The sequence below is a fragment of the Misgurnus anguillicaudatus genome, chromosome 21 (genome assembly GCF_027580225.2).
Source record: "Misgurnus anguillicaudatus chromosome 21, ASM2758022v2, whole genome shotgun sequence".
Classification (NCBI taxonomy): domain Eukaryota; kingdom Metazoa; phylum Chordata; class Actinopteri; order Cypriniformes; family Cobitidae; genus Misgurnus; species Misgurnus anguillicaudatus.
This window is the reverse complement of record NC_073357.2, coordinates 6413329-6432708: the sequence shown is the minus strand read 5'-3', so window position 1 is coordinate 6432708 and position 19380 is coordinate 6413329. Positions and strand designations below refer to the sequence as shown.

The 19380-nt window shown below is 37.2% G+C and overlaps 1 protein-coding gene across 2 annotated transcripts in view; it reads left to right on the top strand.

The window, feature by feature from the left end:
• The window catches only part of efl1 (elongation factor like GTPase 1), a 160330-nt gene that overhangs the window by 101812 nt on the left and 39138 nt on the right, over positions 1-19380 (top strand). For both annotated transcript variants that reach the window (XM_073859644.1, XM_073859645.1), the window contains exon 16: positions 18852-18983. In XM_073859644.1, the coding sequence (XP_073715745.1) occupies positions 18852-18983 (132 nt within the window). The remainder of the gene's footprint in view (positions 1-18851; positions 18984-19380) is intronic.

Below are 19380 nucleotides of genomic sequence, written 5' to 3'. Positions count from 1 at the left end.
TACAAAAAAAAATGATACCGCGGTGTTACCATAGTAAGGTTTTTAGCATAGGGGGAACATTGTAACATGCCTGCGTTCCTCCTTGAAGCCTCAAAATGTTGACCGTTTTGTGTTTTAAAGGTTTTGTTTAGTTTTTTTTTTACGTTTTAAGGTTTTATTAATCTCAACCAGTGTTGGGTGTAACTAGTTACTAAGTAATTAGTTACTGTAATTAAATTACTTTTCCCTTGAAAAAATAAAGTAAGGGATTACTCTTATTTTTCTTGTAATCTAAATACAGTTACTTCTGATGTAACTAAATACTGTGTATGGACTCTAAAACTATTATGTTAACTGTAATACAAAGGTGGATTTAACATGGTTTAAGTTTAAAATTCTCACTATTAACTGGTTGATTATTAGCATTAATATTAATGAGATGCTGGCTGTTTATTAATGCTTAGCACATATCTGATTCTGCAAAACCTTATTCTACGTCCTTAACCCTCCCATTTCTACCAATACTTAAAATTAACAACTTCTTTAGTATTAATAAGCAGCATTTGGAGTATATTAAGGCAAAAGTAGTTAATAGTTAGTTAATCGAGATGATTGGACCCTAAAGTGGGACCAGAATAATGGATGTACTTTTATATATTATTTCTTCGAGCCATTTCAAGCCTATCCTTGTATCATTTACTAAATAGGATTTAGAAAGTAATTAGTAATAAGTAATTAAATACTTTTTGGAGAGAGTAATTTGTAAAGTAATCTAATTACATGATTAAAGATGTAATTAGTAACTAGTAATTAATTACTTTTTTTGAGTAACTTACCCAACACTGATATCAACATATAGAATCTTTATGTTTAACAGCTAACACATTTTTATTTACTCATCTTAAGGGGTCTAAAATAAGGAAAGGAGCCTTTAAGGCACTTTATTATAACTGGAAGTCCTGTGTAGCACGTTTGTTTACTTGAGTGCAATAAATGTTTTTGTAGAAGAAATCAGAACCGTGTGAGAGAATCGTGACTCGTTCCCATGGAAAAATCGTGATTCACATTTGAGTAAGAATCGTGCAGCCCTAATTGGTACCAAATGTACATATATCTCTGTACCGAATGGTACATATTAGGACCTTTTTAAGCGGTACTGCCCCAGTGACAGCTGGGGTACATATTTTGACCATTTTCTAACAGTGTATTTTATCAGTATGAGTTTTAAACCTACTAACGCAATGCTTTACCAGTACTTAAAAGTACTTTGGGGGACTATTTATGTCGATACTGTGGTATGGGGAGATAGGGGCTAGTTTTCACTTGTAAAAAAGCTGCACTGCAAAAAATGATTTTCAAGAAAACTAATTCTTAGTATTTTTGTCTTGTTTCAGTAAAAATATCTAAAAATTCTTAAATTAAGAGGATTTTCTTGATGAGCAAAACGACCCAAGACAATAAGTCTCATTTTTAGACCAAAAATATAAATTTTAAGTGATTTTGTGCATAAAACAAGCAAAAAAAATCTGCCAATGGGGTAAGCAAAAAAATCTTGAACATTTTTCTTAAACACAAAATTCAAGAAAAATGTAAGAAAAATTTGCTTACCCCATTGGCAGATTTTTTTTTGCTTGTTTTATGCACAAAATCACTTAAATTTGATATTTTTGGTCCAAAAACTAGACTTATTTTCTTGGGTTGTTTTGCTCATCAAGAGGAAGCATCTTGGATTAAGAATTTTTGGTTATTTAGTTACAAGACAAAAATACTGAGAACATTTTTCTTGAAATTATTTTTTTGCAGTGTGTTTCTCAGTAACTACAAAGTAATGTTTTAATATTCAAAAGTGGTTTTCTAATCTGGTTTAAATCCCCTAGTTCAAACTTGTACAATAATAATTGTTTTTCTTGGGAAATACCAATGAACCGGTTTAGTTTTTTTTGTAATCACCACAAGGCAAAGCATGTATCTATACATGAATTGGCTTTTTAAAAAAAATCCTTACCCTGAGAAATTTGGAGTCAAAGTGTGATCAGCCAGGCGGGTCTTTAAATGGGAAGTAGATGGTTTCTTAGATTGGCTTGGTGCTTGGTGTTCTGCTGGTCTTACGGCTCAACTAGCTAATACCAGCTTGACCAGCTAAAAGTGACCAAACCCCCCTAAAACCAGCCTGCTGAACTATCTTATGCTAAAGTAGTTTTTTACGAGTTTACAATCTGATGTAATCAATGTATCATGGTAATACCACAATACTTAAAATAGTCTGATTATTTGTATAGCTGTGCAACTGATTTACATTTTTTCATGGTTAAATGAACATGCCACTGCATAACTGTATAACCTCTTGGTTTTTCATTTACATAGATGTTTTATGAATACTATACATTTCTTTAGTTATCAGGATGAAGCTGTTAGAAGTGTATATACACCCATCTGTCTAAATAAATCTCAATATTGAAATGTTGATGATTCATATCATCATTTACAATTAATTTTTACATTTACGTATTTGGCAGACACATTTATCAAAAGCAACTTGCAATGCATTCTGTATATATTTATATGAGTTTGTGTTTCATGGTATTCAAACCCACAACATTTGTGTTGCTGATGTTATGCTCTACCAGCTGAGCTACATATTTAATTATTAGCATGTTGGCGCTTTATATATAGCACAGAGGGTTTTTTCCTGCTGGCTATGGTTGTTTTAACACAATTTAATGGCTACCAAATGACTGGACAGGAAGTTGTAATTGCTCTTCTACTGAGGCTAAAGATCATTAATCACTGTCAACGTCTTCTCTCATTGTCTCGACCATTCACAAGATTGACATCTGTGATAAATGTAGGTACGTGACCATTAAAGAAACATTTTGCTACAAACATGATCCTTTAAAGAAAGGTTCACCAAATATTAAATTCAGAAGTGATCATTTACTGAGTCTCAAGTCGGTCCAAACTGGAATGAATGACTGACTTTTGTGGAATACAAAATGTTAGTAGTTGAAGAATGTCCTAATTATATATTTAAAGTGAATCGGTGGTGTGAAACTTAGATCTTGACATGCCTGGTCTCCATATTTATTAATAGCTTGTCGGGGCATTATAGAGACCGAATGGGTTTATTCAATATTTTTAAAGCTTATTGCCGTCAGTGCTTAATACTTTAGTGATTAAAGCAGCTCTCACAGTCTTTTCTGACGGAAGCAAAAACGATTATATCAACAATTCAGATTTGCGAACAAGATCCGTCAGTTATTTGTGTAAATCTTTCACCTCTTACCTCTGAACACTTGGCACTAAACACAAAGCCCTTGTGTCTGGGCTATAAACAAACATATGCACAAAGCAAAACGTTAATCACAAACTAGAGCAGATGAAACCGATTTACACATTTGAAAGCTGTCATCTTGTAGGCAAAAAACAAAATGAAGATAAAGAAGAAGGAGTGAAGGGTTCAAGGCTGTCAGAGTCAAGAGGCATTGCGCTTTAACAACACAAAAACGAAGATGTGCAGTCAAAAATTGATTTTTGAAAAGAGAGGGGAAGATTAAGTTTACGTAGTGGTTATGTTGAGGAATAAACTTGGTTGGAACTTGGTGTGCTTAGTCATTTTTTACACAAATTAAAGCAGTGTGCAGATTACAAACCTTAAATTGTACCATTAAACTGCAGGGTTCCCAAGGGTTCTTGAAATCCTTAAAAGTTTTTGAATATGGGGGAAAAAATTCAATGCGGAAAGAGGTTTTTGAAAATATACATACATAGATACAGGTCATTGAAAGTGCTTGAATTTATTTTATGCAAGAAGTTTTCTGAAAAAATCCATATTATTTCCTGTGTAGTGTAGGATAATATCATAAAAATTCTAGACTTTTAAGCACATGTGCTAAACTGTTCACTTTAAATGGTTATATCGAATGTTGATTCATACCAAAATGCTTTTTTGCATAGTTGTGTTTGATAAATGAAAACGTCTTTGGTTATGTATTTTGTTCCCTGAGAAGGGAATGAGACGCTGCGTCTTCCTTGCCATACTTCCTGCGTCCCTGTAACGCCGTCTTTGGCAATATTTCAGATAGCGATACACTTCCTGGCTCCAGCGTCACGCTGTCTTTGTCGTTAAGCCTCACTATTGGTTGAATTTGATATACACATTCAGACACACTTACTCTTGGAGGCGTCCTCAAAGTGTCACCGCAGTGACGCAGCGCGGGTTCCCTTGAAAGGGAACTGTAACAATGTATCTTACACTGTAAAAAAAAATTGCCTCCCTAACTCAAAATTTTCTAGTGACTGGTAACATTGACATTTTTCACTTGGGCCAATAGATTTTCTGTGAATTGAATTTGATCAGTTGTGGAAATGATCTTAGCTCAATGGGAAATAACAGGTTGAACCAATTGAAAATAAGAAACCATGTTTTTTGCCCAATTAACTTTTTAAAATTGTGTTAGCATTATTTTTTTTAATTTACCTAAACTGAAAATGTATATTAGTAAAATTATATTAGTAAGGAAACATGCTGAATTGTTTATTTCCTGTTGTCCTAACAGAAAAAAACCACTCAAACTATTTTGTAACATTTTATTCATTTTTTATTTATTTGTAATACCTTAAAATTGTAAACATACAGTAATGGTCTGAATACAATTGCACAGTAGACATTAGAAAATAATTATTTTTAATAAAAAATTTAGAAAATATATTTTACAAATATCTCCAAAAACACCAATATAAAAGTGGGGAGGGTTCCTCACCCAATGTTATCACAATTTCACTTGAATTTAACATTCTCACACGAGCTTATGAAACTACTGTAAACACTTTTTGCCTCATAACAGTTTAAACATTAAACACCTAAAACATTCTACAAATTAAAGGCATAAAGTCTCACAAATTTTCCAGCACAACCTGCTCACTGGAAATGAATCTTGACATGGATCAGCAAATGGTCAGTGTTTCACGAATTCCCATTTTCACGTCACCTAAGAAAATAATACTAGTTTTTAGACAAAAAATATACAATTTAAGTGAATTTGAGTTTAAAACAAGCAAAAATATCTGCCAATGGGGTGAGAAAATTTTACTTGAATTAAGTGTTTAAGAAAAAAGAAATCTTATTTAACAATTTTTTTTGTCACCCCATTGGCAGATATTTTTGCTTGTTTTAAGGACAACTTCACCCAAATTGTATATTATCTGTCATAAACTAGACTTATTTACTTAGGTCATTTTGCTCATCAAGAAAAAGCATCTTAATCCAAGAATTTCTAGATATTTCCACTGAAACAAGACAAAAATACTAAGTGAGAAAGTCATTTTTTGCAGTGTGGCTGCTACTTCTGTGGCACAATTGGAGTTTCTGCACAAGAGCGCCCCCTGGCTTTTGGATGTGGCGCCATTTCACCGTAATTCATTCAATTTCATTCATTGAGAAAACGCGCATTGGCAAGATTAATCGTCCCAGCCTTGTTATTTATATAACAAGCAAAAAAACAACACATAGATTACCTAGGAAACCAAAACTTTTGTTATTTTCGACGAGGCATTTGTTCAAGAGATCAGTTTAGCAACTAGTCACACCATTAAAAAAAACTAAACCGGAAGTAAAGTTCAGATCCAGACGTGTATCGCGTCAGCGCACATGCGCCCAATGAAACCGTCTATACTAAGTGAGGAAAGGGTGTACAGTAGGGGTGTTCACAGGTCCACTTAAATCCGAAAACCAGAGGTCCGACCCGAGCAGGTTCGGGTCTTAAAGTGTCATGTGTTCCTTTGGACATGGGTTGGGTATAAACATAGCGACATCGGGTCTCAAGTAATTTAAAATTAATGTGTTTTTGCCGAACGGACCCGAGACGACCCGAACTATCTTGCGCGTGTGCGTTAATGTCCTTTTCCAACCCCTCCTCTGTTTGACAAGCCCCTGTGACATTGTGTGCCTGGTGGTAGGTTCATTTTTTGACACACACCTATCAATCAATTTTAAATGTACATTTTAACGAGGTCGTCGTCGTCATGGGTTGCGAGACCACCGGGGTTTCTTTCTGTCTGACTGGTGCGTGCACACACGTCAGTGCCGTTTACAGTTAGGTTAAAAAAATTGGTTTGGGTCGAACCCGAGTCAAATTTTCTCGGGGCGAGTCTTTCTTTAAAAAAAATGATTTATGCACGTCGGGTTCGGATATAAAGTGATTTGGGTTATTTCGAGACATTCAGGCTTTTTTAAAGCATGTAGAAAGGAAAAAGATATGCTATTATGATGCTCTAAGATGAGTTTAAGTGATAAAATGATCGACTACAGGGGGACTTTAATATTCAGTGTCTTTCTTAATAGAATGTCACTGACTTAATTTTGACTTTGCTTAACAGTGAGCTAAATCGCACGTACTGTAGCCATTAAACACGATGGATTGCACACGACTAAAATCTGTGGAAAACATTAGGCGTGATTATTATTCAGGGTTTCTCAGCTTTGAAGAGACCCAGAGAACCACAGCTGAGAGCAGACGCAGCTGCCAAAGGCACAGCAAGCAGAAAAAATCCTCTTTATATAACCCACACCCGGGCCAACCGTATTTGTGGTCGGTAAAGATTTCTGCTGGTTTGAGTCACCGAGATCACTCGCTCTAGGTTGTTTGCCCTCCTGCTCTTTGTATCCTTTCTCCGCTCTATCTTTTCCTCCTATATTCCCTCAAACCATTCGATCAGATAGAAAGTTTTCTTCCCTGACCCCCACCGGCACCAGAAACAGGCTAAAATCCAAACGCAGCCTCCACGGGCTTCGTGGCCAACCGAAACACTCCGATTTAAAGTTTCACCTTTAACCTCTGGTTGTCCACAGAGGAGCTTAACAACATGCGAGTGTTTGTTTGGACCTTGCCAAAAGAATCTGCACAGGGGGAAGGAAGCACTTTTGTTGTTGTGAAAGTGAAGTCTTGGCTTTTGACTAATGCTGTCGACAAAATCATTCACATCTCTCACTGTACAGTATCGCTGGAAGCGGCGATGAGCAAGTATACTGTAAACAGACCATAAATTGTGTCTGTTTTGTCATCACGTTACATTTATGTAAGAAGCCTGACTTGTAATACATTTTTATTTGAAAAGTTTTTGGTATATGGCCCCAGCTAACCCAGGAGACTAAATCTTACGAACTTTTCTGTGCAATAATAAGTTTAATCTTTTTAAAAATAAAGGCATAGCCTAGCGGTTATCTGTTTAACACATTGTGTCATGGTGCTGACATGAGCAATGTGGATTCTTGTATGGCGCATAGTGGTGTAACGATTAATCGTGCAAATGCGCGTTTTCTCAATGAATGAATTTGAATGAATTACGGTGAAATCCCGGCACATCCGAACGCCAGGGGGCGCTCTCATGCAGAAACTCCCTTTGTACTACAAAAGAAGTAGCATTACAAACGCTATTCCAGGAAATGTCTACACAGGAATATTTATACGCTGTTCTTAAAATTGTTGCAGGTATTTTCATGATAATAAAGAATATTTTGAATGATTTTTATTTAACGAGTGTTGCTTTTTTAAATGCACGTTATAAACGACTCCGACTCATAATGATTTTAGATTGATAAGGACTTCCTACTTACCAAATGCCGTAATACAGGCACAAGCTGTGCATAAAACAAAGAATCGCAGCCTTGCGATTCAGAATCGATTTCAGACAGTCATTTTTAATGATGACCGCGATTTAATCGTTATTGAATAGTTACATCCCTAATGGCGCATAAAATTATCGGATCATTTTCCATTATCAGTTACTTTAATACATTTGTAGTAGTGATGCACCTATGTATCGGCCGCCGATATTTATCGGCCGATTTTTGGTGAATTTGAAACCATCGGCATATCGGCAATAGCACAAGAAAGGCCGATACCGATTGTTTATTAATTAACTGCATAAAGAAATCCATTATATGTAAAAAAAAAAAAAAAAGAGTTAATGTTGTTAATAAAGTAAATGCTGAATAGCAAAAATATCGGTATCGGCCCGAAGTTGTCTGTTTAAATCGGTATCGGCCCCAAAAATCCTATCGGTGCATCCCTAATTTGTAGATATACACTGTTAAAAATTGTCATAGTATGTACCCCTACAGTAGCTGGCACTGGGGCAGTACCCTTTAAAAAGGTCCTAATATGTACTATTAGGTACAGATAAGTACACATTTGGTACCAGTATGTATCTCTGAGGTACTAATACTGTGACATCTTTAAGTTTTATGAAGGTACTGTCCCAGATTTGTTTGCTCAACTTAAAAAAGTAAGTCACCTGGTTACCTTAAAATTTTGAGTTTATTCTCAAAAGAGTTATGTAAAAAAAACAGCCCTTTTCACACAGAGTAAAATACACTGAAAATGCATCTGTTAATTTTCCAGGATAGTTAGAATTTTGGTTCATTCACCAATTAATTTATTGATTTTCTCGAATCTTTGCTTTCATTCGTACACACAATCTAATGATGAGTTGAGGAGCATTAAAGTTTGATTTCATTTTTGAAATGATTTCAATTTGTCAATTTTAACTCTTTCCCCGCCATTGACGAGTTGTCTCGTCAATTAAGAGAAAATGTTTCTCTGCCAATGACGCTTTCCTGACGAGTTTTTACGGTATTCTATAATTCCGCTATTATCCACTAGGTGTCACTCTTACCCAACTTATAAAACTAAAGCATCAACTAATTCAACAACGTTGTAAACTAACAAAAGTCCTTTGCAAAAATGCAATTATCTCAGCTTTTTGCTCAAATTTTGGTATTTTTGAAGAAACCTACCTATATTTGAGAGGTGATGAAAAGAGAAAAAATGAAGAAAGGATGAATTTTTTTCCAGTTTTGTTTGAAAGCAGAGGGTCTGTTCTTTAATTTGATATATTTGTATGTTTATATATTTATAGAAGAAGATTTTCCTGCAAGGCATTTGGTACAACTTTTGTGAAAATCACAATAAATGCTGGCGGGCAACTTTTTTTTAACCCTAATAAGACCCTTTGGGTCAATCCTACCCCCAAGCCACTTTTCTTCAGTTTAAAAACATGTTCCCTTCATCTCAGTGGAATCAGATTTAGTGACTTTCAAATTATCTGTCAAGATTCATATAAAAAACCTGGGCTTGATTCGGCCGTTCTAAAGAGGTGTAAAAAATTTGGCAAAAAACAGCCACAGATGCAAAACAAAGATGTAAAATACTCACACAGGTCAATACACACACACACACACACACACACACACACATAAAGACACTGACACGCAAAAAGACAAAGTCACAAACACGCATGCGCACTCACACAAACACACACACAGACACACACACTTACATTAAGTCAAATTTCTGTGGCATTTTGTAAAAACAGACATTTTAAAATGCATCAAAAACTACAAAAAAAATCAACTATTTGAAATAATGTTTATTTTTACTGTCTTTCTAATGTTTATATTAACATAAATTCACAAAATGTTTCACTAAAGTATTGATGTTGAGCAGTTGGCCACACACAGTAAAATGAATGGGTCTCAATGGGCTTCTGCTGGTCAAAATAATTTATTTCCCTTACTGTAATTCTTTTATGTGGAATTCGAAACATAACATCAAGATCAATATCTAAAAACAATTTAAATCAAATTTAGATCATAATTTATGTGAATTTTTCATAAAAATGTGATATTTTACAGGCAAGCTAATGGTGTAGTTGAGGAATTGAGTGGTAAGCAGGCACAAAAGAACTTCATATCTCCCAAAACACAGCATTAATATTTAGATAGGAAGTAAATGAAAAAAAATGATATATTATTTGTATTATTAAAAATGTATATATTTTTGTAATCACTCTTTTAATTTCTGGGGTCATTTTTACCCCCAAGGAACTCTAACGTATACAGGAAAATAGGGGCTTAAAAAGACTGGCGAGGAATGAGTTAAATATATCAAGGTTATATTTACCCAGAATGTTCTTTACATTATGTAAGATGATTTTATCTAAAGGACAGTAAATCATGAAATGACTTTAGCTGAGTTTTCACAGGCAAGGTAACATATACTGTATGAAAACTGTATAGTTTCACATCATACAAGGATAAAATTGACAGCATTAATATAGACTTAATTCAGTTGATAAATGCAGTCACAGATAATTGTACATCATTTTGCAATGGCTTTGAACGTGGTAGTCAGAATGAAAATAGTTTCCTAAGTTTTTAACTGTTATACATCAGAGTTACACACTGGAATGTGAAGCCAATGAGATAAGAACAGTTTAATATGTATATTACACATCAATATAAATTATTGCATGGTTGTTTAAACATTATTTTCTTTAAATTTCCTGCACGATTCTCTTGACAGAAATGCAATATAATATACATAACTATATTATCAGTGGTGTATAAAAACCTTACATAATGAACTGTATTGTTTTTATTAACTTAAAATTAGCTGTTTTTATCTACATACACTGCGGGATGGAAGTCGCCGTCATATTTCTACAGTAGCCCTAAACAGACAAACTGCGCTACAGAGCGCTTTTGTCCCTACGTTGTCTCAGACGATGACGTGTTTGTCCTGTGGCGGCTACCGTAGGTTCATAATGAATTTCGAAAGGGAGGGTTGAGCTGTGGACTGAGCCATGGTTGCAATTTACAATATCACCTTTAGATGCCGCTAGAGGTCCCACATCGCACCTTTAAAATATCTTAATTTTATAGAGAATTGTGATCACACTTTCCACCCCTGCACTTCACTCTTCACACTAAAATGACAACTAAGCCAACCCAACACGAACACAGGGGAACTCGTCTGACACGAGTCCATCTTTGTGGCTGCTGGTTAAAGTATTATGTGATTTTGTGTGTGTGAGTCAGTAGATATGAGAGACGTGACTCAGACGTGTTTGTTATCTGCACTCGGCAGATTGTTTCAGTGATTCATGATTTCAAATCCTCAATATTCCTGTTGGACTGGATGTCTAGACAAGTAAGTCAAAGTTACAATGTGCCAATTATGCAAATAAAAATTATTACATGCAAATGAGGCTTGACAATAAAAATACATTAAAAACATTACTATTATACTATTATAGAAGGATCTCTTGACAGAAGTGCAATAACTATATTATCAGTGGTGTATAAATACAGTACCTGTATTGTTTTTATTACCGTAGGAATTTTAATCTACATACAGGGGAGGAAAATATAGAGGAACTATATTTTATGGCGTAATAGCACTTTTGGGAGTACTTCGACTTGGCGCAGTAACACCCTCCTTCTCCCATTATGAGAGTGAGAAGGGGAGCGGACTTTTCAGGCGAGTCGAAGTACTCCCAAAAATGCTATTACGCCATAAAATATAGTTCCTCTTTTAAATCCGCTTAGAAAAGCGCTACGTTTTATTTTGTACCACCAAACTTGCTCGTATAACTACTCGTCTTAAATAGGAAAAACGTTGATGTGTTTGGTCACTTCTAACTTTATCTCTAAATGGTACCATTGAATGAATGGGGCTAAGCTAAATGCTATCGAAGTGTCGCAGCGCGCTCCAGCGCTTACGTGCACGCACACAGATGATAGAGGGATGTATCAACAATTCTTAGTTAAGGTAATAACATATTTTAATATTGAAAATGAGTAGACTATTCCTTTAACAATTTGATTTTTACCATATTGGAATCCATTCAGCTGTTCTGGCGGTACCACTTTTAGCATAGCTTAGCATAATTCATTGAATCTGATTAGACCATTAGCATCGCGCTTATGGCTAGGAACTATAATCTCATTCTGGCGTAATAATCAAGAACTTTGCCGCCTTAACATGGCTGCAGGAGGTGTAGTGATATTACGCACTGCCTGAAAATAGTCCCCTTAGTAACTTTCAATGGCAGTAGACTATTTTCAGGCAGTGCGTAATATCACTACGCCTGCTGCAGACATGTTACGGCAGCAAAGTCCTTGATTATTACACCAGAATGAGTTCCTAACCATATCTGCCTAGAAAATCACAACTTTTAAGTTTTCGCCGGTCTTAGTACACAATGTAACTACAGAAGAGTTTTAAATAGGAAATTATTTTTTTAGCACGATGCTAATGGTCTAATCAGATTCAATAGATTATGCTAAGCTATGCTAAAAGTGGTAGCGCCAGACTCGGAGATCAGCTGAATCGATTCCAGAACAGTAAAAATCAAATCTTTAACTCTAGTGGAGCCGGAAAATGAGCCTATTTTCAAAAAAGTTAAGTGTCCTTTTAAATCCTCCTTTTAGATTATAAAGGTCGCTCCCATGATATCACCCTCAGTTTACTAGCAAATGCATGTAGCCAATCATTGATTTGTCCCGCCCTTCCTGTTTGGGTTTTGGGGGTTTTGAATAAATTCAATCTAATATGACTGTACCTCAAGTGGCATTTAAACTCATTTTGAGCCTAACAACAGTTGCCTTATTATTTGTTGGAAGATTAAAAATAGTTCTTTTCTCCATCTGCTTTTGAGCTACAGTTCTTTGCTACGAACCCTTTTTGAATCGGCTCCATTATTTCTGCCAACATGAAAATTGTTCTTAATTTTCAAAACCCTTCAGCTTTGATTAAGCTTTAATTTTTTCATGAGCTTTTATATCTTCCATGTGTGGCCCAGATTTTGGTCTGAAAGCCTCCTACTGTAACTCTTACTGTATGTAAGCTAAAAGTTTCTCTTCGCAGGTAATTCCTGCAGTCGTCTCTTTTTCCCTTCGCTTTTGTTGAGGAACGGCTCAGAGACGCAGTCACCTCTGAGTAATTACCTTCTCATGTTTCATGTTGAAAGAGCTTCTCTGTTGTACAGGTTTAAAGAGGAGAGCGAGTGTGTCCTTAGCTCTGAGATCTGCTGTGCACAGTGATTTTGGATTTCTCTCTTTATGTAGATTTAACCTTCTGCTCTCTGTATTTACAGTCTGGCTAGAAATCAGTGCATGTCGTGTAAATCTCGCCCTTGTTAAATCTTTTATTTTTGGAAAACATTATTATATGTTTGACATCATTTTCCTTACATCTACTGTATGTATCTGTCTTGCTGCCTGTCTTTCTGTCTGTCTGCCTGTTTGTCTGTCTGTCTGTCTGTTTGTTTGCTTGTCTCTTTCTGTCTTCTGGCCTGTCTGTCTGTCTTTCTGTTTGCCTGCTTGTCTCTTTGTCTGTTTGTTTGTTTGTCTGTCTGTCTGTCTGTCAGTTTTCTGTCTTTTTGTCTTCCTGTATGTTCGTCTCCCCGCTTGACTCTCTGTTTCTTTGTCATCCTGTCTGTCTGTCTTTTTCTTCATGTCTGTCTGTCCGCCTGTCTCTTTGTGGTCCTGCCTGTCTGTCTTTTTGTCTATCTGTTTGTCTGCTTGTCTCTATATATCTCTGTCTGTCTGTCTGTCTGTCTGTCTGTGTGTCTTTCAGTTCTTACCTCTGTCTCTTTTGTCTTCTTAACTGACTGTCTGTATGTCTGTCTGTTGACCTTTCTGTCTCTTTGTCATCATGTCTGTCTGTCTGTCTCTTTCTTCGTATATGTCTGTCTGTCCGTCTGTTTATTTGTGGTCCTTTTTGTCTGTGTCTTTGTCTTTCTGTTTGTCTGCTTGTCTCTCTGTCTTGTCTGTTGGTCGGTCTGTCTGTCTGTCTGTCTGTCTGTCTTTCAGTTCTTACATCTGTCTTTTTTTTCTTCTTAACTGACTGTCTGTCTGTCTTTTTGTCATCCTGTCTGTCTCTGTTTGGTCCTGCCTGTCTGTCTCTTTGTCTTTCTGTTGTCTGCTTGTCTCTCTGTCTTGTCTGTTGGTCGGTTTGTCTGTCTGTCTGTCTTTCAGTTCTTACATCTGTCTTTTTTGTCTTCTTAACTGACTGTCTGTCTGTTGGCCTGTCTGTCTTTTTGTCATCCTGTATGTCCCTATTTGGTCCTGCCTGTCTGTCTCTTTGTCTTTCTGTTTGCCCACTTGTCTCTTTGTCTTCCTGTCTGTCTGTCTGTGTGTCTTTCAGTTCTTACCTCTGTCTCTTTTGTCTTCTTAACTGACTGTCTGTATGTCTGTCTGTTGACCTTTCTGTCTCTTTGTCATCATGTCTGTCTGTCTGTCTCTTTCTTCGTATATGTCTGTCTGTCCGTCTGTTTATTTGTGGTCCTTTTTGTCTGTGTCTTTGTCTTTCTGTTTGTCTGCTTGTCTCTCTGTCTTGTCTGTTGGTCGGTCTGTCTGTCTGTCTGTCTGTCTGTCTGTCTTTCAGTTCTTACATCTGTCTTTTTTTTTTCTTCTTAACTGACTGTCTGTCTGTCTTTTTGTCATCCTGTCTGTCTCTGTTTGGTCCTGCCTGTCTGTCTCTTTGTCTTTCTGTTGTCTGCTTGTCTCTCTGTCTTGTCTGTTGGTCGGTTTGTCTGTCTGTCTGTCTTTCAGTTCTTACATCTGTCTTTTTTGTCTTCTTAACTGACTGTCTGTCTGTTGGCCTGTCTGTCTTTTTGTCATCCTGTATGTCCCTATTTGGTCCTGCCTGTCTGTCTCTTTGTCTTTCTGTTTGCCCACTTGTCTCTTTGTCTTCCTGTCTGTCTGTCTGTGTGTCTTTCAGTTTTTACCTCTTTTTGTCTCTTTTGTCTTCCTAACTGACTGAATATCTGTATGTCTGTCTGTTGGCATGTCTGTCTTTTTGGCATCCTGTCTGTCTCTTTGTGGTCCTGCCTGTCTCTCTCTTTGTCTTTCTGTTTGCCTGCTTGTCTCTCTATCTGTCTGTCTGTCCGTCTGTCTGTCTGTCTCTTTCTTAATTTCTGTCTGTCTGTTTATTTGTGGTCATGTTTGTCTGTCTCTTTGTCTTTCTGTTTGTCTTTCTGTCTGTCTGTCTTTCAGTTCTTACCTCTGTCTTTTTTGTCTTCTTAACTGACTGTCTGTTGGCCTGTCTGTCTTTTTGTCATCCTGTCTGTCTTTTTGTGGTCCTGCCTGTCTGTCTCTTTGTCTTTCTGTTTGCCTGCTTGTCTCTTTTTCTTCCTGTCTGTCTGTCTGTCTGTCTGTCTGTCTGTCTGTGTGCGTGTCTTTTAGTTTTTAGTGTGCCTGACAGACTAAATGTCTGTATGTTTGTCTGTCTGTTGGCCTGTCTGTCTCTTTGTCATCCTGTCTCTCTGTCTGTCTGTCTGCCTCTTTGTGGTCCTGCCTGTCTGTCTCTTTGTCTTTCTGTTTGCCTGCTTGTCTCTTGGTCTTTCTGACTGTTTGTCTCCCTGTTTGACTCTCTGTCTGTCTCTTTGTCAGCCTGTCTGTCTGTCCCTTTCTGTCTGTCTGTCTCTTAGTCATCCTGTCTGTCCGTCTCTTTATCGTCCTGCCAGTTTTTCTTCATGTTTTCCTGCTTGTCTCTTTTTGTTTGTTTGTCTGTCTACCTGCCTGTCTGTGAGTTTGTTTGCTTGTCTCTTTCTGTCTTCTGAATTCTAAATTGTTTGTTTGTCTTCCTGTCTGTCTGTCAGTCTATTTGTCTTCCTGTCTTACCTCTGTCTGTCTCTTTTGTTTTCCTGTCTGTCTGTTGGCCTGTCTGTCTCTTTGTCTTCCTATTTGTTTGTCTCTCTGTCTCCCTGTCCGTCTTTTCATCTTTCGGCCAGCCTGTCTGTCTGTCCGTCTGTATGTATGCACGTCTTTCTGTCTGTTTGGCTGCCTTTCTGCCCATTTGTACACCTGTAATACGCTTTGTACTGATATAATTTATAATATAAGTTATGAAATACCTGCATAGTGAGTAGTGAGTTATGATTCTTGCCTTTTTGGCATTCTTGTAAATGTCTCTTAACTGCTTACTGGCAACCATTTTCCCTGCATGTCTAGATATTTAATGATGCTAATGATATATTATTTATCCCATTTTTCACATATGTCACACCAAAAATCCGCTCCTTAGAAATCAGCAGCACGTGTGAGGTGAAAAGTTTAGAGCAGGCCGGATTTATGTAGTAATCATTAAAACACCGATGAGCGGACGATTTGCTTGTTTTTAAAGGGCCTGAATTAATCACCAGCCGCTGGTCTGAGATCAGTTCTGCCGCTATTTGTGTAACGGGTTAGATGGGGTGAGCTGGCCATGAAACTGCGCTTTTGGAGGAGAGGGTAAGAAGGGTCGACATGAACAGGAAGACATCAGTGCTGTGGATAAATATGGCAGTGTGCCTCGGGCCCGGGTGGACGTATTAAAGTCACACACACACACAAAGGGGTCCTCTGTCTGGACTGACCACCGCATCTGGCTCAACTTTCAGTGATGAACGACTGACTCGCAGGTTAAAAGAGTGTCTTTGCGGGGTGACTTTGTTGACTGGTGGGGTGATATGAGCCAAACTACAGCGTCATACCTTCAGATAAACATTCCTCTGTCTTTATATGTTGAAAGCAGTTGAAATTTGTATGAAAGGACATGGGTTTGAAACCCAGGGAACAGACATACTAAAAAAATGTATAACTTGAATGCACTGAAAGTCACTTTAAAGTGAGTGTCTGACAAATGCATAATTGGGAACGAAAGTGACTTCCAGTAATTGTTTATTTTCTGACCGTATGATTTCAGTTTCCCAATTTGACAGAAAAAATGTCCCATCCCAAACTTTGGTTAAGCCAAACTTTTGGTTGTTTTAAAAGCACCAGACTTTTCCAGAGAGTCACATTTACACGAGAGTTGAACTAGTCTTATTTTCCCACACCTCTGAGCATCTGCGCAACATCCCGCCCCTGATAAAAAAAACACGTATCCTGATCCAAACACATGCAAACACTTATACGGAGAATGTCAGAGCGAAAAAGATCAGAAACCCTCCACTGAACAATCCATCCACTGTGTGTCTTGCATTGTATTAGCAACAAGTAACAAATGCATGGCAGATTTGACATTGTAGATGCCGTCGTGTTTATTTTCTCTTCACTCGGTATGTCTGCACGGCTGCGGAGCTATAATAAACCTCTGTGACTCGACCCGTGATGTCATCTGCGTGCTTATGCACTTATCCCGTGGGAGAAATCGAGCCAATGAATCAACATCTCCCGAACCTTTAACATCAAGACTTTATATTCAGGTTTGCTTGCGCTAAGCCGCTTTTATTACCGACTTTACAGCCCTCGGGTGTTTGCTCATGAACTAAGATTGCGAGTCTGGACAAAATTGGCCCGGTATGTAACAGAACGAGACCTCACGGGTTCAGTCTCTGCTTTATGTTATCTGACTGAATGGGATTCGAGGTTTGACCACTGAGTCTCTAAAGTCCTCCATTCGTGTCTGTATCCTTCCTGCTTTCCATATATGGGCTTCCATTGGAATATACAAAATGATTGATGTATAAAAAGTGATTCTGATTGGCTAAACAAACTTGTGACCACATTATAACATGTTAAAATTGCCACTTTGTATGTGTGAGCAAAAATGTGCCGTTTTTAGGTGTGTCCATTTAAATGCAAATGAGTTGCTAATGCAAACACTGATCACCATAATGGTCGTTTGTCGATATTAAAACTCAATTTTGTGCTGTCAATTATTATCTCTCTCTCTCTCTCTCTCTCTCTCTCTCTCTCTCTCTCTCTCTGTCTATCTATCTATCTATCTATCTATCTATCTATCTATCTATCTATCTATCTATCTCTCTGCACTAAATGGCAGTGCTGTGATTGGATAATGCAGATAAAGGGGTGGTATTATTTTAATAAGATCTCCTTATGACATCACAGGGGAGCCAAATTTCAATGACCTATTTTTCACATGCTTGCAGAGAATGGTTAACCAAAACTAAGTTAATGAGTTGATTTTTTTACATTTTCTAGGTTGATGGAAGCACTGGGGACCCAATTATAGCACTTAAACATGGACATTTTCATGATATGTCTTCTTAAACAGAGTAGTGCAATACAGAAAATAATAAAAGACTAACATATTTACTTTCATAAGCGTCAAATTTGTTAAATATTGTCAAAATGTTTCTGTGAGAATCAATAAGGTACTGCTTTGAGTAAACAAAATCTTGACAAAGTTATTGTGAAAAGCGTGTAAATATTCATAACACTTGCAAAAAAAATGCAAGATATTCATTTGTTTTTGCTTTTCCGACCCCTCTGTCCTTTTCGCAGTTAGCCTTGTTTTAATAAAAGCATTTTGCTGTATGTCGCTCTATGAATCTTTTTTTTTTTAGTTTTGACAGATGTTTTCACCGCAACCATGCGAACGTATCTGTAATTGCAAATGTCAGTTCCAAGGTGTGTTTTTCTTTATCCGTCCAAACGTAACAAACACACTTGGTTATACAACCTCCCACATAAACAGTCACACAGAGAGGTCTTTGTTATATCAGGAAGCAGTCATAAACATAATAGTGTTTAGAGGCATTAAAAAGAGCATAAAAACTACTTTTTCTGGAACGTTATTGAAGTTTCCAGCCTGGAGCTTTAAAGTCTGTGTAAAGTCATTTCAGAAAATTGTTTCTAAACACATTATAAATGTTAGAAATGTATTGCTGAAACACGTTGCAAAGACTGAACTATGTAGTACTACTGAATTGTGGAGTTACACCGTTAAACAGTTTATCCATATGTATGTGTTCTGGAGTATGTGGGCGGGGCTAAAGCAGTTGCTCGATGATGCTCTGGAGCTATTGAGCATGGCACCGCCCCTAACACAATCACGAGCATCCATTCATGTTGAAGAGGTATTTGAAAGTCAAGAGAGAAGGCAGCTTTCTCGTGAGTGGGTGTGGTTTCAGCAGACACGCCCCCAGCGTTTGAGAGCAGAGAATTCTGCCTGTTTTTCTGAGATTTTGATAACTTATTTTATTTAATTTGATTTATTTAAGTTTGATTGTGTGGTTAATAACACGTTTTTCTGTCACACTTTGACACATTGTTCCTCTAAATGATGTTTTGTTTATTGCAGGTATTGGCGGAATGGAGGAATTCATTCTCAAGTCGGCCACCATCTCAACGTCGCCCGCCTGCCCGCCCTTCACGCCACTCAACTTTGAAGCCACGCCCATCGTCAGAGTCGCAATTGAACCCAAGCATCCAAGTAGGTGTTGCATGTCACACAGCAGTACTTTTATTGCCATTAGCTGCTAGTACGTTTGGCCCAGTGGTAAAATATGACTTTAGGGCTGCACGATAAATCACATGTGATTGTCATGCGCATCTCTTTAATAATTCCGGTTCGTTCATTTGTAGTACATCGCAATCACTTGCTTTCAAATAGAGCGGCATTTACTACACAGAGCCGTAGTTCACTGACAATCGGGGCAATTTCTCATGAATTATTGCGGACGTATTTTCTTTGTCAGTGAAAAATAAGTGAAAAAATGTACACGCTACTCTCTTTTTATATAAATAAAGTGAATGGTGACTGGATAGTTTTACATAGCATGTTGCGCAAAATTACAAATACCAGAACATTGTGATTGGCCAGAATACCT